We start from the raw sequence: 22640 nt of genomic DNA on the forward strand, positions 1-22640 counted from the left end.
GAATTGTGAAGTGTTTCGGGCAATATTATCTGCTCATATTCAGCCAAATGCTTCAGAACTCATTGGACGCCGCTTCACAGTGCAGATGGACAATGACCCAAAGCAAACTGCAAAAGCAACCAAAGAGTTTTTTAAGGGAAAGAAGTGGAATGTTATGCAATGGCCAAGTCAATCACCTGACCTGAATCCAATTGAGCATGCATTTCACTTGCTGAAGACAAAACTGAAGGGAAAATGCCCCAATAACAAGCAGGAACTGAAGACAGTTGCAGTAGAAGCCTGGCAGAGCATCACCAGGGATGAAACCCAGCGTCTGGTGATGTCTATGCGTTCCAGACTTCAGGCTGTAATTGACTGCAAAGGATTTGCAACCAAGTATTAAAAAGTGAAAGTTTGATTTATGATTATTATTCTGTCCCATTACTTTTGCTCCCTTAACAAGTGGGAAGCACATATGCAAACTGTTCTAATTCCTACACCGTTCTCCTAATTTAATGTAAATACCCTCAAATTAAAGATGACAGTCTGCAGTTAAAGCACATCTTGTTCGTTTAATTTCAAATCCATTGTGGTGGTGCATAGAGCCAAAAATGTTAAAATTGTGTCGATTTCCCAATATTTATGGACCTGACTGTATAATGTGAAGGACCAGCAACCAGAGGAGCGGGGCCTAGTGGCTCATTATCTGAGAACTTCTGGCTGAACCAGCTTCCCAATGACATCACTGAAGAAGATGGCGGCGTCAGACCGAGCAGAGGGCAGCATAGAAGCTGGATACGTTGGGTGGGTGAATACTTATAATGTGAAGGATCGGCAACCAGGTAAGGACGGATTTAAAAAAAAAAGGGGATGGAACAGGGCCTAGTGGCTCATCATCTGAGAATGTCCGGCTGAACCAGCTTCCCAATGACATCATTGAAGAAGATGGCGACGTCGGACCAACCAGAGGGCAGCATAGAAGCTTGGCACATTGGGTGGGTGAGTACATATGTGAATGACCAGCAACCAGGTAAGGACGGGTTAAAAAAAAAAGGGAGTGGGGGAACGGGGTCTAGTGGCTCATCATCTGAGAACTTCCAACTGAACCAGCTTCCCAATGACATCACTGAAGAAGATGGCGGCGTTGGACCGAGCAGAGGGCAGCATAGAAGCTGGATACGTTGGGTGGGTGAGTACTTATAATGTGAAGGACCAGCAACCAGGTAAGGACGGGTTATAAAAAAAAAGGGGGGAGCAGGGCCTAGTGGCTCATCATTTGAGAACTTCCGGCTGAACCAGCTTCCGAATGGGTGAGTACTTATAATGTGAAGGACCGTCAACCAGGTAAGAAGAAGAAGATGGGGGCATCGGACCAAGCAGAGGGCTTCTGGGTGGGTGAGTACTTATAATGTGAAGGACCGTCAACCAGGTAAGAAGAAGAAGATGGGGGCGTCGGACCAAGCAGAGGGCAGCAAAGAAGCTTGGCCGGTTGGATGGGTGAGTACTTATAATGTGAAGGACCGTCAACCAGGTAAGAAGAAGATGGAGGTGTCGGACCAAGCAGAGGGCAGCATAGAAGCTGGGTACATTGGGTGGTTGATTACTTATAATGTGAAGGACCGCCAACCAGGTAAGAAGAAGATGCCGGTGTCGGACCGAGAAGAGGGCAGCACAGAAGCTTGACACATTGGGTGGGTGAGTACTTATAATGTGAAGGACCATCAACAAGGTAGGAAGAAGAATATGGCGGTGTTGGACCAAGCAGAGGGCAGCATAGAAGCTGGGCACGTTGGGTGGGTGAATACTTATAATGTGAATGACCGGCAAGCAGGTAAGGATGGGTTAAAAAAAAGGGGTGGAGGGGTGTTGAGGCTGAAGATCCGCTTTGGGTGCAGTATGCATTTTTGAACATTTTCCGCACATTTACTGGAAGCACAAAAGTGTGGATAGGGCCTTAGGGATGAACTATTGGGTTTTTTTTTGTTTTTTCCCCAGACAGTCGGGCTTTCCAACGTTCTGCAATATCCCAATGTTAGTTGGATATTTTTCGCAGTCACCAATTGCACGTTGTCCACCAGCAGGCGACCTCTTTTATCAGCAAGACATGTACAGGAAGTGATGTCAAGTGCAGACAGGAAGTGACGTCAGACAGGAAGTGATGACAGTCGCAGAAAGGAAGTGTTGTCAGACACAGACAGGAAGTGATGTCAGGCGCAGACAGGAAGTGATGTCAGGTATAAATGGGAAATTCCGGGTGAGTTGGGAGGAAGTAGAGAGAAGACGTTGCTGGAACTGGCAGCAGAGGAGGTAAGAACATCTTATTTTCTTGGCCAATCGTTTTTATCGATGGTGGGAAAGCAACACAAAAACAGCTCGGATGAGGCCTTAGGTTGACACAAACTAGATATTTTAGGTAAAATAGATATTAACAAGTGCCACGCATAGGCCAGGGTGAGACGTAGGTCTGTACAATCACTTTACACATGTGACATGTGAAGAAACGGAAAACGGACCGTTCCTCGCCATTGAGAAGGAATCACCAGAGAAGCGGAAATTGGAGATATAGATAACTCTCTTGGTGCAGCAACGGTTGTCAGTTGGCCAACAATATCTCATAACCTGGTTGGAATCTGGAGGAGGAAGACATGAAAGACCTGAGATAAGAAAGAGACCAGAAAGATGGAGAACAAGGGGGGAATGGGTAGGGAAGTCTTGCGGCTCTTTGGTTTGACTGGGAATAGGAAGTCCAGGTTGACCATATTTTCAGGAACCTTTCATAGGTGAAGTAGCCGATAGCTTCTCCTTGGTCGTGGTTCCGTTTAATCGTGATTGAACTTCAGAAAAGTTTAGCACGGGAGACTTCCAAGATTTTGCAATCGTCTATTTTGTAGCAGCAAATATGAAAGTGAACACCAAACGCCCTCGGGGTTTTGTCCAATAGCGCCTCCGTCAGATCCTTAAATAGATTACAGCTCAAAGTGGTGTCAATTGGGGTATATACGCGGATCCATAAATGGTGTACATTTGGACTAGTCCACGAGATATGTAGCATTGTGCCCTCCTGACCATATGCTCAGAAACAGGACAGTGAGGCAACGGTGTGCTCTTCCTCCATCTTCATGTCTGTCCTCCTTTCCCATTGTCATGTCTGTCCTCCTCTCCCATCATCATACCTGTCCTCTTCCCCCATCATCATGCCTGTCTACCTCCCCCATGCATAAGCATGTCCACCTCCCCCATGGTCATGCCTGTCCTCTTCTCCCATGGTCATGCCTGTCCTCTTCTCCCATGGTCATGCCTGTCCTCTTCTCCCATGGTCATGCCTGTCCTCTTCTCCCATGGTCATGCCTGTCCTCTTCTCCCATGGTCATGCCTGTCCTCTTCTCCCATGGTCATGCCTGTCCTCTTTCTCCATTGCCATGCCTTTCCTTATACTCCATCGTCATTCCCGTCCTCTTCCCCCATCGTCATATGCCTGTCCTCCTCGCCCATCGGCATGCCTATCCTCCTCCCCCATCATCATGCCTGTCCTCTTCCTCCAATGTCATGCCTGTCCTCTTCCTTCATCGTCATGCCTTTCCTCTTCCCCCATCCTCATGCCTGTTCTTTTCCCCCTTCATCATGCCTGTTCTTTTCCCCCTTCATCATGCCTGTTCTCCTCCCCCTTCATCATGCCTGTTCTCCTCCCCCTTCATCATGCCTGTTCTCCTCCCCCATCATGATGCCTGTTCTCTTCCTCCATCGTCATGCCTGTTCTCTTCCTCCATCGTCATGCCTGTTCTATTCCCCCATCGCCATGCCTGTCCTCTACCTCCATTGCCATGCCTGTCCTTTTTTCTATTGTCACGCCTGTTTTCCTGTCTTTTACCTCTGCCTCTCCTCTTCCTCCATCACCATGCTCGTCCTCTTCCTCCATCGTCATGTCTGTCCTTTACCCCCATTGTCATGCCTGTTTTCCTCCCCATCATCATGCCTGCCCTCTGCCCCCATCTGCCATCTGCTTTAAAAAAAAAAAATCACTTTCAGCTTACAATGAAGACCAATATACCTCTCAAAAGAACAGATAAACTAAAAAAAACCTACAAAACAAAAGCCGACATTTTATGGAATTTGTTTTGCAAAAATAATTTAAAGAAAGTATTTTACTATGGACGGAAAAGCAGCAAAAATGTCCCAACTACATAATAAAATGAATGCTTCAAACCCCCCAATAATAAGAACATACAAGAAGCAGAAAAGGGGGTGATTGCTAAAACACAGACCTGACCGGAGAGGTGAGGAGGATTCTGGGAGGTCACATGACATCACTCTCTTCTCTATTAATAAAACACGGACCTGACCGGAGAGGTGAGGAGGATTCTGGGAGGTCACATGACATCACTCTCATCTCTATTAATAAAACACGGACCTGACCGGAGAGGTGAGGAGGTTTCTGGGAGGTCACATGACATCACTCTCATCTCTATTAATAAAACACGGACCTGACCGGAGAGGTGAGGAGGATTCTGGGAGGTCACATGACATCACTCTCATCTCTATTAATAAAACACGGACCTGACCGGAGAGGTGAGGAGGATTCTGGGAGGTCACATGACGTCACTCTCATCTCTGTTATTAAAACACAGACCTGACCGGAGAGGTGAGGAGGATTCTGGGAGGTCACATGACATCACTCCTATCTCTATTAATAAAACACAGACCTGACCGGAGAGGTGAGGAGGATTCTGGGAGGTCACATGACATCACTCTCATCTCTATTACTAAAACACAGACCTGACTGGAGAGGTGAGGAGGATTCTTAGGTGTTGACTGTATCATTGTGTGTGTCAGGTTCCTATAAGGTGTCAGGATGTCACTGTCTATTTCTCCATGGAGGAGTGGGAGTATTTAGAAGGACACAAGGATCTCTACAAGGACATCATGATGGACAATCAGCTGCCCCTCGCATCACCGGGTAAGAGGAGACTTTATTGTAAAGGAGAGAGCAGTACGGAGGCTCCACCTAGATCCCCCATCATCTGATAAACACATAGAAACAATGGATTCAGTCAGTGTGTGTGTTTCCTACAGATGGATCCAGTCATGGGAACCCACCAGACAGATGTTCCCGTCCTCTGTATTCCTGGGATTCCAAACACGAAGATCACAGTTATGCACGCTGTTATCAGGTTGGTTTGATGGACCATCTAGACCAGTGATGGCGAACCTTTTTGAGCCCGAGTGCCCAAACTGCAACCCAAAACCAACTTATTTCTTTCAAAGTGCCAACACTGCAATGAAACCTGAATATCGAGCTTTTGGTTTAGAAAAAACAACTCGTACAGTAGTGCAAACTAATTAACAGTACAGGGATGACCAGAGACTGCGGACAGTACAGGGATGACCAGAGACTGCGGACAGTACAGGGGATGACCAGAGACTGCGGACACAGTACAGGGATGACCAGAGACTGCGGACACAGTACAGGAGATGACCAGAGACTGCGGACAGTACAGGGATGACCAGAGACTGCGGACACAGTACAGGGATGACCAGAGACTGCGGACACAGTACAGGGATGACCAGAGACTGCGGACACAGTACAGGGATGACCAGAGACTGCGGACACAGTACAGGGATGACCAGAGACTGCGGACACAGTACAGGGATGACCAGAGACTGCGGACACAGTACAGGGATGACCAGAGACTGCGGACACAGTACAGGGATGACCAGAGACTGCGGACAGTACAGGAGATGACCAGAGACTGCGGACACAGTACAGGGATGACCAGAGACTGCGGACACAGTACAGGGATGACCAGAGACTGCGGACAGTACAGGAGATGACCAGAGACTGCGGACACAGTACAGGGATGACCAGAGACTGCAGACACAGTACAGGGATGACCAGAGACTGCAGACACAGTACAGGGATGACCAGAGACTGCGGACACAGTACAGGGATGACCAGAGACTGCGGACACAGTACAGGGATGACCAGAGACTGCGGACAGTACAGGGATGACCAGAGACTGCGGACAGTACAGGGATGACCAGAGACTGCGGACAGTACAGGGATGACCAGAGACTGCGGACAGTACAGGGATGACCAGAGACTGCGGACAGTACAGGGATGACCAGAGACTGCGGACACAGTACAGGGATGACCAGAGACTGCGGACACAGTACAGGGATGACCAGAGACTGCGGACACAGTACAGGGATGACCAGAGACTGCGGACACAGTACAGGGATGACCAGAGACTGCGGACACAGTACAGGGATGACCAGAGACTGCGGACACAGTACAGGAGATGACCAGAGACTGCGGACAGTACAGGAGATGACCAGAGACTGCGGACAGTACAGGGATGACCAGAGACTGCGGACACAGTACAGGGATGACCAGAGACTGCGGACACAGTACAGGAGATGACCAGAGACTGCGGACAGTGCAGGAGATGACCAGAGACTGCGGACAGTACAGGAGATGACCAGAGACTGCGGACACAGTACAGGAGATGACCAGAGACTGCGGACACAGTACAGGAGATGACCAGAGACTGCGGACAGTACAGGAGATGACCAGAGACTGCGGACAGTACAGGAGAGGACCAGAGACTGCAGACACCGTACAGGAGATGACCAGAGACTGCGGACACAGTACAGGGATGACCAGAGACTGCGGACACAGTACAGGAGATGACCAGAGACTGCGGACACAGTACAGGAGATGACCAGAGACTGCAGACACAGTACAGGAGATGACCAGAGACTGCGGACACAGTACAGGGATGACCAGAGACTGCGGACACAGTACAGGGATGACCAGAGACTGAGGACACAGTACAGGGATGACCAGAGACTGCGGACACAGTACAGGGATGACCAGAGACTGCGGACACAGTACAGGAGATGACCAGAGACTGCGGACACAGTACAGGAGATGACCAGAGACTGCGGACACAGTACAGGAGATGACCAGAGACTGCGGACAGCACAGGGATGACCAGAGACTGCGGACAGCACAGGGATGACCAGAGACTGCGGACAGCACAGAGATGACTGCTGACCTTTGGGGAGGGAGGGGGAGCGGGTACCTGAATTTGACAGGTACCCGCTCTTACTTCCGCAGAGTTTTTTTTTTTTATCTTACCTGTTCCTCGATCCAGCCGCGCGCTGTCTTCCCGGCTTCTGTAGTGTGGGCGCTCGTCGGACAGCCGGATGCCCAGTGCGCATGCGCGAGAAGCGCTGCGCTTTGTGATTGGTCCGGCGGCTTCTGGGATCTGTCATGTGTCCCGGGTACCGCCTTACCATTCACAAAGAGCACTGCTTCTTGTGCATGCGCACTTGGGACCCGGCTGTCACGCACACTACAGCCGGGAAGACAGCGCGCCGCTGGATTCTCCTAGCGTGCCCACAGACAAGGCTCGGCGTGCCGGCTGTGGCACGCCATCACTGATCTAGACCATGAATGTGACTCAACAAGACAAGGCATTTTTGAACCTTATATTTGCTAACCATTTCCTTGGTTTAGGGTGAAGATCATATATGTATAAAATGTATGGTTAAAGCAAAAGAAGACACAAATCCGAGGGGTGATCAGTCCATGGAGGAGGGTGGAATGATGGAGCCAAATAAAGAGCAGGAACATTCTCTTTTCATGATAGACAATCAGCCGCCCCTCACATCACCGGGTAAGAGGAGACTTTATTGGAAAGGAGAGAGCAGTACGGAGGCTCCACCTAGATCCCCCATCATCTGATAAACACATAGAAACAATGGATTCAGTCAGTGTGTGTGTTTCCTACAGATGGATCCAGTCATGGGAACCCACCAGAGAGATGTCCCCGTCCTCTGTATTACCGGGATCCAAAATTGGAAGATCACAACTATGCACGCTGTTACCAGGTTGGTTGATTGAAGCATCTACAACATGAACATGACTCAACAATGCAAGACAATGTGTGGACCCTGTAAGTTGATGTTTTCTATGTGATCTTTTATAAATAAATCTTATATTTGCAAACCATTTTCTTGATTTAGGGTAAATATCTGATAGATCTTAAAGTTGAGGTTAGAACAGAAGAGGAGATATATGTAATGGGTGAACCTTCCATGGAAGACGGTAAATTGTTGATGCCAATTAACGAGAAGGAATTTTTCCATGTCATTATGAAGAACTGGGCACCCCGCACATCACCAGGTAAGAGGAGACTTCATTGTAAAGGAGAGAGCAGTACGGAGGATCCACCTAGATCCCCCGTCATCTGATAAACACATAGAAACAATGGATTCAGTCAGTGTTTGTGTTTCCTACAGATGGATCCAGTCATGGGAACCCACCAGAGAGATGTCCCCGTCCTCTGTATTCCTGGAATTCAACACAGGAAGGTCACACCGTTCCTCACCATCATCAAGTAGATGGATCCAGCAATAGAAACCCATCAGAGAGATCCCCCTGCCTTCTGTATTCCTGGAATTCAACACATAAAGGTCATACCATCCCTCACTATCATCAGGTAGATGGATCCAGTAATGGGAACCCACCAGAGAGATGTCCCCGTCCTCTGTATTCTCAGGATTCAGCACAGAAAGGTCACACCATCCCTCACCATCATCAGGTAGATGGATCCAGTAATGGAAACCCATCAGAGAGATGTCCCTGTCCTCTGTATTCCCGGGATTCCACACAGGAAGGTCACACCATCCCCCACCATTATCAGGTAGATGGATCCAGTAATGAGAACCCATCAGAGAGATGTCCCCGTCCTCTGTATTCCTGGGATTCCACAGAGGAAGGTCACACCATCCCCCACCATCATCAGGTAGATGGATCCAGTAATGGGAACCCACCAGAGAGATGTCCCCGTCCTCTGTATTCCCCGGATTCCACACAGGAAGTTCACATCATCCCTCATCATCATCAGGTAGATCGATCCAGTAATGGGAGCCCACCAGAGAGATGTCCCCGTCCTCTTTACTCCCAGGATCCCACAATGGAAGACCACAGCTATGCACAACGTTATCAGGTAGGTGGAACAGAATATCTGGACTATTTATGGTCCTTCTCAGATGAAGATGGTCCTTCTCTTTCTGAAGATTCTAAGACATTCTTTTTAAATATTTTGTTATGGAAGTGTGAAGATCCGATGACTGTGAATGTTGGGAGAGAAGCAGAAGAAGAAGCAGAGATTAATATGAGTGACGATCAAAAGTCAACAGTGGAAACTGAGATGATGGTGACAGAAAATGAGGCAAGGTTTCTTCTGGATGACACTGAAGGTGATTGCAAATGTTATATGGAGCATCGATTTATATTTCTTTTTTTTTGCTGCAGGAATGATCTTCTTTTTAAATTTACATCTGTCCAACTTGGTTCCTTCTAACACTTCCCTTCTCACATCCTGAAGGCACAGGAGATGCAGAACTTCACTGTAGTACATACAGTCAGCGCTGGTGTCCTCCAAGTGACTTGCCCTCTATATATTGAACACAGCGTGTTGCCACCATTGAGAGGACATCTTGTATTTTTTCAATGACTACAAGGCGTTCTCTGATTGGATGTGACATCATCCGTCCCTCCTCTCTGCCTCGTCCAATGTGAGAAGACCTTGTATTCATTTAAAAAAGAAATACAAGATGTAAAGTATGTTGTTTGTCATTGACTACAGTCTTGGTAGTTGCCTGGCCAGTTCAGTTTATTGGAAAGAGCAGAAAGAGGGTCTACCTAGGTCTTTGCCCACAGATGGGGGGCCACCTACATCGTCATCATCCCCCATATCTGTTTCCCCACAGATGGAACCAGTAACAGAAACCCACCAGAGAGATGTCCTTGTCCTCTGTATTCCCGGGATTCCACACAGGAAGGTCCCACCATCCCCCACCATCATCAGGTAGATGGATCCAGTAACAGAAATACGCCAGAGAGATGTCCCCGTCCTCTGTTTTCCCAGCATTCCACACAGGACGGTCACACCATCCCTCACCATCATCAGGTAGGTGGCACTGGGCACGTACGAAAGTGATCCCATACTCTGAAAGATAGCATTCTTCTCTGTACGAGGGACGTTCCAGTCAAACCGAGACTTTTGAGTTTATATAATAAAAGAACAAATTTCAAAGGAGTGGAAACTGCATTTATTTTTCGACACCCTCCCCTGCTACATTTATACACTTACCCCAGCGTTTAACTAATGCCTGAAAAGCTTAGTTATAGAAAGACTTCTCAGTAGGCCTGAACCATCCTACGACAGCCGGCTTCATTTCCTCATCATTGTGTTGACCGTTCCCACAGAAAGCGTCATCACTTGTGCAATTTCACGGCAAGTTAGGCACAAAATTGACTGCTTTGGGCTGAGAACCACCACGGCCGGGATGGTCCCTGACAGGTGTTTGGTCATCTTTGAAATGTTTACACCATTGAGATGTCTTACTGTGGATGAGAGTCTCATCAACGTACTTGAAGTCTTCTGTAGATATCCACGAGTTTCACACCTTTGTTCACAAGAAACCATTGATCAGTGATAGGACACACTTGGCACCTACTACTACGTGTCGTACCACCACGCTAGCATCCCTTTTTATACCTGAAAAGTCCCAATTTGACTTGAACGCCCCTCGTATATTAAAGTTCACAGTCTAAGGGTTTTATTTTCTGCCATTGTATTGGTTAAGGATGAAGAATTGATTAAGACGGCAACTGTGGTTGAAAGGAACGAAGAAGAGACCTACATGAGGGGGGATCAGCAAACCACAGAGGGGGCTGGAATGATGGACGTAGTTACAGAGAAGGAATCTTCTCCAGATATTGGCTCAGGTAAATATTCATCACTAGATGCGTTTTAACCTTTCACTTCTAGGAATCTTAGATATGATGACTGAGTGAAGGTGATGGGAAGTCAGCAGATCTTTACAACACCAGGTCCTTGAAAGTTTCTTTTTTTTTTTTTTAAATGGTAGACCAGGAAAGGGGAGATGCCAGCTTGTCTTTGAAGAAGGCCAAAGTCTCCCACTTACATGTCATGTTAGTCTGCCGCTCATCCTAGTAGCTATTCAGTGGCAAAAGACTTGAGTGCGTACCTAAGTGAGGAAGATACTGTCCACCATGTAAGTCCATCTCCATTCCTCAATAGAACGTCATATTCCCAACCAATGAAGAGATACTGGGGACACCATATAAAAGGGCCATCTCCATTCCTCAATATAATGTCATGTTCCCAACAAATGAGGAGGAGATACTGGACACCATATGAAAGGTCCATCTCCATTCCTCAATATAATGTCATGTTCCCAACAAGTGAGGAGATAATGGACACCATATGAAAGGTCCATTTCCATTCCTCCAATATAACGTCATGTTCCTAACAAATGAGGAGGAGATACTGGACACCATATGAAAGGTCCATCTCCATTCCTCAATATAATGTCATGTTCCTAACAAATGAGGAGGAGATACTGGACACCATATGAAAGGTCCATCTCCATTCCTCAATATAATGTCCTGTTCCCAACAAATGAGGAGGAGATACTGGACACCATATGAAAGGTCCATCTCCATTCCTCAATATAACGTCATGTTCCCAACAAATGAGGAGGAGATACTGGACACCATATGAAAGGTCCATCTCCATTCCTCAATAGAACGTCATGTTCTCAACAAATGAGGAGGAGATACTGGACACCATATGAAAGGTCCATCTCCAGTCCTCAATATAACGTCACGTTCCCAACAAATGAGGAGAAGATACTGTTTGGTGTTGTAATTGCTCCCAACTCAATGCTGGAGATAGACATGGCGCTCACAACAGGAATATCTCAGAGGTTTCTTTGATTTTTCCTCCAGGTTATCATGCAGAAGATGATGGCATTGCACAGTGTTCTCCAGAAGCGGATCCCATTGCTGATGACACACATCACAGACCTCACCATTTGGAGGGATCAATGGATCTGTCTAATTCTGAGGAATCTTCTGATAAATCACAGTCTAGGACTTCACATAGCCATCTAATATCTGAGAGTGCAGTTGGTTCAGGAGATCCATCTAGGAGAGTTCACAATGTTGAGCGTCCTTTTTCCTGTCCAGAGTGTGGAAAATGTTTCACTGAGAAAAGATACCTTATTATACACCAAAGAATTCACATGGGCGAACGCCCTTTTTCCTGTTCAGACTGCGGCAAATGTTTTGCTCGGAAAAAAAAGCTGAACCTACACCAGAAAAGTCACAGAAGCAACCATATATTTACATGTTTAGAGTGTGGGAAATGTTTCATCCACAAAGTGAATCTTCTGAGACACCAGAAAATTCATACGAATGAACATCTTTTCGCCTGTTCGGAGTGCGGTAAATGCTTCACTCGTAAAGGATATCTCCTTGACCACCTCAGAATTCACACGGGGGAGCGTCCTTTTTCGTGTTCAGAGTGCGGGAAATGTTTCATTGATAAAAAAGCACTTCTTACCCACCAGAGACATCACACAGGCGAGCGCCCCTTCTCCTGTACGGAGTGCGGGAAGAGTTTCATTCACAAAGAATACCTCCACAACCACTGCAAAATTCACACGGCAGAGCGTCGCTTCTCATGCACAGAGTGCGGGAAAAGTTTCCTCTACAACAGAGACCTTATCATACACCGGAGAGTACACACGGGTGAGCGTCCCTTTTTATGCGCAGAGTGCGGAAAATGTTTTCCCTACAAAAGCGGACTCGTTGTACATCAGAAAGTTCACACAGGCGAGCGCCCTTATTCATGCGCTGAGTGCGGAAAATGTTTCAATGAGAAAGGAGGCCTCCTTAAACATCTGAGAATTCACATGGGGTGAACGTCCCTTTTTTAAATGGAGTGCGGGAAATTTTTCACGCAAAAAAAAAAGTCACGCTATTCATATACACCAGCTAGCCTTTCCAGAATTCACACTCATATACGGGTTCTTTTTCATGTTCAGAGTGTGGGAAATGTGTTGAAAATGAAAGATATTTGATGAGACGAGTGCTCGCCTTGACTGATCCTGTTGTAAATGTTCAATGGCGGCAAATGTACATCTTGTACCAGAGACGGCTAAGGTGTATGTGAACCGTAACAGTGAAATTATTTTATGTTTTTCCTCTTTTTATTCTGTTAAATGAGCCATTGGAAGCATTTTGTTTTATCTGTTTGATCCGTGTAAATAAATACACTGCCTGTGCCGCAGTCCGAACAATCGCATCGTTCTCTGTGAACTACAGAAAAATTTCCAGCATATCAACAGAAAGGCCTCGTTTACACTGCCTTTGTATGGCTCTGCATAGCAGCATGCTCACAGTGAAACGCACACAGGTAACCCTTTGATCACCCCTCCCCCTCATGTTAACCCCTTCCTGCCCAGTGCCATTAGTACAGTGTCATGGCTTTTTATTAGCACTGATCACTGTATTAGTGTCACTGGGAATGTCAGTGACACCAAGTTAGCTCCCCCCCCCCCCCCCCAGTGTCAGAATGCCCGCCGCAGTCCCGCTATAATTACTAGTAAAAATGTAAAAAAATAGCACCATTTGTAGATGCTATAAATTACCGATTCATTTACACATAGCTCAATTCGTGGGGAAAAAAAAAGACGTAAATGTATTTTGGGTGCATGACCGCGCAATTGTTGGTTAAAGTAATGCAGAGTCGTAACGTAAAAAATGGCCTGATCAGGAAGGAGGGCAAGGGAGCTCTGAATGGCAATCAAAGCCCCTGTCTCTGTTGGAGATCAGCAGAGCTCGGGGTTACTAATGAGGGTTTTTAATCAGTGGGGGATCAGCAGAGCTGGGGGTTACTACTGAGAGGGGATCAGCAGAGCTGGGGTTACTACTGAGCGGGGGATCAGCAGAGCTGGGGTTACTACTGAGCGGGGGATCAGCAGAGCTGGGGGTTACTACTGAGCAGGGGATCAGCAGAGCTGGGGGTTACTACTGAGCGGGGGATCAGCAGAGCTGGGGGTTACTACTGAGCGGGGGATCAGCAGAGCTGGGGGTTACTACTGAGCGGGGGATCAGCAGAGCTGGGGGTTACTACTGAGCGGGGGATCAGCAGAGCTGGAGATTACTACTGAGCGGGGGATCAGCAGAGCTGGGGGTACTACTGAGAGGGGGATCAGCAGAGCTGGAGATTACTACTGAGTGGGGGATCAGCAGAGTAGGGGGTTACTAATGAGCGGAGGATCAGCAGAGCTCGAGGTTACTACTGAGCGGGGGATCAGCAGAGCTGGGGATTACTAATGAATGGGGGATTAGCAGAGCTTTGGGTTACTACTGAGCAGGGGATAAGCAGAGCTGGAGATTACTACTGAGTGGGGAATCAGCAGAGCTGGGGTTACTACTGAGCAGGGGATCAGCAGAGCTGGGGGTTACTACTGAGCAGGGGATCAGCAGAGCTGGAGATTACTACTGAGTGAGGGATCAGCAGAGCTGGGGGTACTACTGAGAGGGGAATCATCAGAGCTGGAGATTACTACTGAGTGGGGGATCAGCAGAGCAGGGGGTTACTAATGAGCGGGAGATCAGCAGAGCTCGGGGTTCCTACTGAGCAGGGGATCAGCAGAGCTGGGGGTTACTAATGAATGGGGGATTAGCAGAGCTGTGGGTTACTACTAAGCGGGAGATAAGCAGAGCTCAGGGTTACTACTGAGCGGGGGATCAGCAAAGCTGGGGGTTACTCCTGAGCGGGGGATCGGTGAAGCTGAGGGTTCCTACTGAGCGGGGGATGAGCAGAGCTAAGGGTTACTACTGAGTGGGGGATCAGCAGATCTGGGGGTTACTACTGAGCGGGGGATCAGCAGATCTGGGGGTTACTACTGAGCGGGGGATCAGCAGAGCTGGGGGTTACTCCTGAGTGGGTGATCGGTGAAGCTGAGGGTTGCTACTGAGTGGGGGATGAGCAGAGCTAAGGGTTACTACTGAGTGGGGGATCAGCAGATCTGGGGGTTACTACTGAGCGGGGGATCAGCAGAGCTGGGGGTTACTCCTGAGCGGGGGATCAGTGAAGCTGAGGGTTGCTACTGAGCGGGGGATCAGCAGAGCTGGGGGTTACTAATGAATGGGGGATTTGCAGAGCTGTGGGTTACTACTAAGCGGGGGATAAGCAGAGCTCAGGGTTACTACTGAGCGGGGGATCAGCAGAGCTGGGGGTTACTCCTGAGTGGGGGATCGGTGAAGCTGAGGGTTCCTACTGAGCGGGGGATGAGCAGAGCTAAGGGTTACTACTGAGTGGGGGATCAGCAAATCTGGAGGTTACTACTGAGCGGGGGATCAGCAGATCTGGGGGTTACTACTGAGCGGGGGATCAGCAGAGCTGGGGGTTACTACTGAGTGGTGGATCAGCAGAGCTGGGGGTTACTCCTGAGCGGGGGATTGGTGAAGCTGAGGGTTGCTACTGAGCGGGGGATGAGCAGAGCTAAGGGTTACTACTGAGTGGGGGATCAGCAGATCTGGGGGTTACTACTGAGCGGGGGATCAGCAGAGCTGGCGGTTACTCCTGAGCGGGGGATCAGTGAAGCTGAGGGTTGCTACTGAGCGGGGGATGAGCAGAGCTAAGGGTTACTACTGAGCAAGGGATCAACAGAGCTGGGGGTTACTCCTGAGCGGGGGATCAGTGAAGCTGAGGGTGTACTACTGAGCGGGGGATCTGCTGAACGAGGGTACTAATAAGCTGGAGCTGAATGGAAGTATTACTGAGCTGGGGTTCTACTGGACCCCTTTAAAACAAATAGAAAATCAACACACACGGGGCATTTGCCACACCTCAATAAAGCTTCAAAAAAGCCTCACTGAAGTATCGAAAACACATCAACAAAGCGCGTTGAAGCGGTAAGCACTTTAATGTTTATTGAAGTCGAAGCGAGTGTAAAGGAGCCCAATGTTTGTTTCTGGTGGGATTACCAGTTGAACTATAAAGGGGAAAGAAACAGACTGGTACTTTTCAGAAGATCACATTTTTGTTCTTGGGTTCAGATACCATTTCAGTTACAGGTGGAGTCTGTTGGTTCAGTGTTCAGATCTGCCTGCTGCAGTTCTTGCCTCTCACGGATAGTGGAAGACCCTTCTAATGGGAGCGAAAGGTGCAGATATTCAAGACATGCGTGTTCCCGCAAGCTTTAGTAACTCCATCAACCCCGGTGAACTGAGAAAAATTGCGGGTGTAGAAATGCAAGCAAGGGAAACGTCCTAGCTGCCGCACCCCATACAACCCTTCATACTCCATTGGTAGACAGTTCTATCTGAGCAACGCCCCCTGACTAGCTTCGCCCCACCCCAGAGCTCCGTGACTAAGCCCTGGGGCTGGGCGAAATGCGTCGTAGGCGTGGCTCAGGCAGAGCTGGCCCAGGCTGCTACTTCCATTAACCCCAATTTATCCGGGGGGCAGGAAAGCCAAGGGGTGTGCTCTACACACTTTGAAGTATTGAGGGCATTAAAATATCAAAGTTTGATTGTTATTGGCCTACGTGGATTACATTACAGTGGTATGGACCTTAAAACAGAGTTGTGGCCCCACCCTCACAGATGGCCCCATAGAACTCAGCTTCTTGTAATTCATGGCCAGATATGACCACATGTGGACAATGAACTGACAACTGATGGGTAACAAAGGTGGGAACACATTGACATGACAATACAAAGTGTACATACCATAAGATCCTTTTCTTGGAGTCCTTTGAGGGGCACAGAAATTCAGATACAGTCAAGTTATATTGTCACCTACAGGAGGTTTGGACACTGCTAAATAATTGTAGGCCAGATTCTAGTATAGACCTTCCCTATTCAGCATGCCTCGGCTTTGTAAAAAAGCAGTACTAAGGGCATGAAGAGAACCTAGAGGTGTAGGACCTCTGCTCTTCAATAGACTCCAAGAAAAATATTTTACGATGAATAGAAAGTCCTCTTTTCACTCTTATCCATTGAGGGACACAGGAGATCAAATACAGTTTGGACGTCCAAAAAGCATTCCAACTGACAGTTGGGCCACAGCTAAAAAAAAAATTCCTAACAAGCCTTACTAGAAGGACTAGGGAATGTCTGTAGACCAAAAGCTTCCTGAAGAACCAATGCCCAAATCTGAATGAATAAGGTGAGCATTCCAACTGACAGGTAGGCCACTAGGGAACGTCTGTAGTCCAAAAACTTCCTGAAGAACCAATGCCCAAATCTGAATGAATAAGGTGAGCATTCCAACTGACAGGTGGGCCACTAGGGAACGTCTGTAGTCCAAAAGCTTCCTGAAGAACCAATGCCCAAATCTGAATGAATGAGGTGAGCATTCCAACTGACAGGTGGGCCACTAGGGAACGTCTGTAGTCCAAAAGCTTCCTGAAGAACCAATGCCTAAATCTGAACGAATAAGGTGAGCATTCCAACTGACAGGTGGACCACTAGGGAATGTCTGTAGTCCAAAAGATTCCTGAAGAACCAATGCCCAAATCTGAACGAATGAGGTGAGCATTCCAACTGACAGGTGGGCCACTAGGTCACGTCTGTAGTCCAAAAGCTTCCTGAAGAACCAAATGCCCAAATCTGAATGAATAAGGTGAGCATTCCAACTGACAGGTGGGCCACTAGGGAACGTCTGTAGTCCAAAAACTTCCTGAAGAACCAATGCTCAAATCTGAATGAATGAGGTGAGCATTCCAACTGAATGGTTGGCCACTAGGGAACGTCTGTAGTCCAAAAGCTTCCTGAAGAACCAATGCCCAAATCTGAATGAATAAGGTGAGCATTCCAACTGACAGGTGGGCCACTAGGGAACGTCTGTAGTCCAAAAACTTCCTGAAGAACCAATGCTCAAATCTGAATGAATGAGGTGAGCATTCCAACTGAATGGTGGGCCACTAGGGAACGTCTGTAGTCCAAAAGCTTCCTGAAGAACCAATGCCCAAATCTGAATGAATAAGGTGAGCATTCCAACTGACAGGTGGGCCACTAGGGAACGTCTGTAGTCCAAAAGCTTCCTGAAGAACCAATGCCCAAATCTGAATGAATAAGGTGAGCATTCCAACTGACAGGTAGACCACTAGGGAATGTCTGTAGTCCAAAAGATTCCTGAAGAACCAATGCCCAAATCTGAACGAATGAGGTGAGCATTCCAACTGACAGGTGGGCCACTAGGGAACGTCTGTAGTCCAAAAGCTTCCTGAAGAACCAAATGCCCAAATCTGAATGAATAAGGTGAGCATTCCAACTGATAGGTGGGCCAACTAGGGAATGTCTGTAGTCCAAAAACTTCCTGAAGAACCAATGCTCAAATCTGAATGAATGAGGTGAGCATTCCAACTGAATGGTGGGCCACTAGGGAACGTCTGTAGTCCAAAAGCTTCCTGAAGAACCAATGCCCAAATCTGAATGAATAAGGTGAGCATTCCAACTGACAGGTAGGCCACTAGGGAACGTCTGTAGTCCAAAAACTTCCTGAAGAACCAATGCTCAAATCTGAATGAATGAGGTGAGCATTCCAACTGAATGGTGGGCCACTAGGGAACGTCTGTAGTCCAAAAGCTTCCTGAAGAACCAATGCCCAAATCTGAATGAATGAGGTGAGCATTCCAACTGACAGGTGGGCCACTAGGGAACGTCTGTAGTCCAAAAGCTTCCTGAAGAACCAATGCCTAAATCTGAACGAATAAGGTGAGCATTCCAACTGACAGGTGGACCACTAGGGAATGTCTGTAGTCCAAAAGATTCCTGAAGAACCAATGCCCAAATCTGAACGAATGAGGTGAGCATTCCAACTGACAGGTGGGCCACTAGGGAACGTCTGTAGTCCAAAAACGTCCTGAAGAACCGATGCTCAAATCTGAATGAATGAGGTGAGCATTCCAATTGAATGGTGGGCCACTAGGGAACGTCTGTAGTCCAAAAGCTTCCTGAAGAACCAATGCCCAAATCTGAATGAATAAGGTGAGCATGCCAACTGACAGGTGGGCCACTAGGGAACGTCTGTAGTCCAAAAGCTTCCTGAAGAACCAAATGCTCAAATCTGAATGAATAAGGTGAGCATTCCAACTGACAGGTGGACCACTAGGGAATGTCTGTAGTCCAAAAGATTCCTGAAGAACCAATGCCCAAATATGAACGAATGAGGTGAGCATTCCAACTGACAGGTGGGCCACTAGGGAATGTCTGTAGTCGAAAAGCTTCCTGAAGAACCAAATGCCCAAATCTGAATGAATAAGGTGAGCATTCCAACTGATAGGTGGGCCACTAGGGAACGTCTGTAGTCCAAAAACTTCCTGAAGAACCAATGCTCAAATCCGAATGAATGAGGTGAGCATTCCAACTGAATGGTGGGCCACTAGGGAACGTCTGTAGTCCAAAAGCTTCCTGAAGAACCAATGCCCAAATCTGAATGAATAAGGTGAGCATTCCAACTGACAGGTGGGCCACTAGGGAACGTCTGTAGTCCAAAAGCTTCCTGAAGAACCAAATGCCCAAATCTGAATGAATAAGGTGAGCATTCCAACTGAATGGTGGGCCACTAGGGAACGTCTGTAGTCCAAAAGCTTCCTGAAGAACCAATGCCCAAATCTGAATGAATAAGGTGAGCATGCCAACTGACAGGTGGGCCACTAGGGAACGTCTGTAGTCCAAAAGCTTCCTGAAGAACCAATGCCTAAATCTGAACGAATAAGGTGAGCATTCCAACTGACAGGTGGACCACTAGGGAACGTCTGTAGTCCAAAAACTTCCTGAAGAACCAATGCTCAAATCTGAATGAATGAGGTGAGCATTCCAACTGAATGGTGGGCCACTAGGGAACGTCTGTAGTCCAAAAGCTTCCTGAAGAACCAATGCCCAAATCTGAATGAATAAGGTGAGCATGCCAACTGACAGGTGGGCCATTAGGGAACGTCTGTAGTCCAAAAACTTCCTGAAGAACCAATGCTCAAATCCGAATGAATGAGGTGAGCATTCCAACTGAATGGTGGGCCACTAGGGAACGTCTGTAGTCCAAAAGCTTCCTGAAGAACCAATGCCCAAATCTGAATGAATAAGGTGAGCATTCCAACTGACAGGTAGGCCACTAGGGAACGTCTGTAGTCCAAAAACTTCCTGAAGAACCAATGCTCAAATCTGAATGAATGAGGTGAGCATTCCAACTGAATGGTGGGCCACTAGGGAACGTCTGTAGTTCAAAAGCTTCCTGAAGAACCAATGCCCAAATCTGAATGAATAAGGTGAGCATTCCAACTGACAGGTGGGCCACTAGGGAACGTCTGTAGTCCAAAAGCTTCCTGAAGAACCAAATGCCCAAATCTGAATGAATAAGGTGAGCATTCCAACTGACAGGTGGACCACTAGGGAATGTCTGTAGTCCAAAAGATTCCTGAAGAACCAATGCCCAAATATGAACGAATGAGGTGAGCATTCCAACTGACAGGTGGGCCACTAGGGAATGTCTGTAGTCGAAAAGCTTCCTGAAGAACCAAATGCCCAAATCTGAATGAATAAGGTGAGCATTCCAACTGATAGGTGGGCCACTAGGGAATGTCTGTAGTCCAAAAACTTCCTGAAGAACCAATGCTCAAATCTGAATGAATGAGGTGAGCATTCCAACTGAATGGTGGGCCACTAGGGAACGTCTGTAGTCCAAAAGCTTCCTGAAGAACCAATGCTCAAATCTGAATGAATAAGGTGAGCATGCCAACTGACAGGTGGGCCACTAGGGAACGTCTGTAGTCCAAAAACTTCCTGAAGAACCAATGCTCAAATCCGAATGAATGAGGTGAGCATTCCAACTGAATGGTGGGCCACTAGGGAACGTCTGTAGTCCAAAAGCTTCCTGAAGAACCAATGCCCAAATCTGAATGAATAAGGTGAGCATTTCAACTGACAGGTGGGCCACTAGGGAACGTCTGTAGTCCAAAAGCTTCCTGAAGAACCAAATGCCCAAATCTGAATGAATAAGGTGAGCATTCCAACTGAATGGTGGGCCACTAGGGAACGTCTGTAGTCCAAAAGCTTCCTGAAGAACCAATGCCCAAATCTGAATGAATAAGGTGAGCATGCCAACTGACAGGTGGGCCACTAGGGAACGTCTGTAGTCCAAAAGCTTCCTGAAGAACCAATGCCTAAATCTGAACGAATAAGGTGAGCATTCCAACTGACAGGTGGACCACTAGGGAACGTCTGTAGTCCAAAAACTTCCTGAAGAACCAATGCTCAAATCTGAATGAATGAGGTGAGCATTCCAACTGAATGGTGGGCCACTAGGGAACGTCTGTAGTCCAAAAGCTTCCTGAAGAACCAATGCCCAAATCTGAATGAATAAGGTGAGCATTCCAACTGACAGGTGGGCCACTAGGGAACGTCTGTAGTCCAAAAGCTTCCTGAAGAACTAAATGCCCAAATTTGAATAAATAAGGTGAGGCTTCCTACTGGGGGAGTATGCCAAGACTACCAAGGGGAGAGAACAGAGGTTCAATCTGTTGTTCCAGAATGGGATGAAAGGGACACCACCAGAGAGAACGACTTCACATGGAAAGGCAACCCGAAAAAAAGCCAGTGAGAAGCTGATTAGACCAGAACCCACCTGTTACATACCTGGTGGTAGAGCCTGATGTGAAAAGGTAGGCCTCTTCTACAGCTCCAGCTCAAGGACCCCTGGTAGGGGAGAGGTACAAGTGCCTGTAGCTTGTTCGGCAGTCTGTGCGGACAGGTAACTGATGCTTCTCCAGAGATGAGTCAGACGGCAGAGACAGCAGGTAGCTGTTGAGCTTTGGCAGGGTAAATGGATGGTCGTCAGAGAAGGATGGACCACTGACTGGTAGCAGGTAGGTATCAGAAGATCCTGGACTGAAAGGCAGCAGACTGGCAGATGCTTGAATGACTGATATGAGGTTGTCAGTGCAGGACAGACTGGCGAGGACCAGGTAAGATGCACATGGTCAAGTCAGGCCATGGTGGCAACGGTGGAGAAAATCCGGTTTCAGCAAGAGGCAGAGGCGGATTCCAGAGACAAGCCAGGGTCGGGGAGGGAGGCGTTCAAACATAGTCAGAGGCAAGCCATCAAAGTTTGGTTAGCAACAATGAATCAAGCACAGGAACGGATATCAGGTCACATAAAAACGCTGTAGATCAGACCGCAATGAGCCAGTGCAGCAGCCCAGTTGAAATGGTCCATTTGGCACAAGTGTTAGTGATGGGTGCGAGTGCCCAGGCATGCCTACGCATGGCTACCTGAAAAACAAATTCCTAACAAATAGAAAAACACACAACCTGATTTGGTCAACAGAACCAAAAACAGTGGAAATAACCCCCAGGAGTGATAGGTCCCAAAGTGGACCGAGTAAAAGAAACATAGGCCAAGGCAAGAAGACCAGCTGGTCTAAACGAGACCATAGGCCTATAACCCCCAACCTTCTGAGTCAAGGGAACAAGAAAAACTCTGAATAAAAGAGGTTGCTGAGCCACCCAACCAACCACACCAAGTGAGGTACACCAGAGAATGTACAGCCCAATACAACCCAATAGCCCACAAGGGTATGAAGCGACCCCTGAGCCCACTAAAGAGGCCAAGAGTTCAATCTCTGAAAACATGAGAGAAGGAACGTGGCGTAGGGGTAGAAAGTAAAAAAATAAGGCCCCAGACTGGTAAGATGGGAACTATCTGGGGAGACTGAGAATACAAGCTAATTCACTCTCTCTAGCATTCCAAAGTGACACTGGAGCC

At 47.7% G+C, this 22640-nt stretch overlaps 1 protein-coding gene across 1 annotated transcript in view; it reads left to right on the forward strand.

Annotated features, from left to right (window-relative positions):
• Positions 1-2198: 2198 nt before the first annotated feature.
• The window catches only part of LOC149453179 (uncharacterized), a 63495-nt gene continuing 43053 nt past the window's right edge, over positions 2199-22640 (forward strand). Inside the window, 11 exon segments of the mRNA XM_089688607.1 lie at positions 2199-2286; positions 4810-4933; positions 5050-5147; positions 7499-7658; positions 7775-7872; positions 8008-8167; positions 8284-8993; positions 9102-9246; positions 9760-9959; positions 10639-10780; positions 11807-12779. Of these exon segments, the coding sequence (XP_089544733.1) occupies positions 4849-4933; positions 5050-5147; positions 7499-7658; positions 7775-7872; positions 8008-8167; positions 8284-8993; positions 9102-9246; positions 9760-9959; positions 10639-10780; positions 11807-12779 (2771 nt within the window). The 5' untranslated portion in view covers positions 2199-2286; positions 4810-4848.

Source organism: Staurois parvus, unplaced genomic scaffold (assembly GCF_062004578.1).
Source record: "Staurois parvus isolate SC_StPar_1 unplaced genomic scaffold, SC_StPar_1.0 ptg000449l, whole genome shotgun sequence".
In the NCBI taxonomy this organism is placed as follows: Eukaryota; Metazoa; Chordata; class Amphibia; order Anura; family Ranidae; genus Staurois; species Staurois parvus.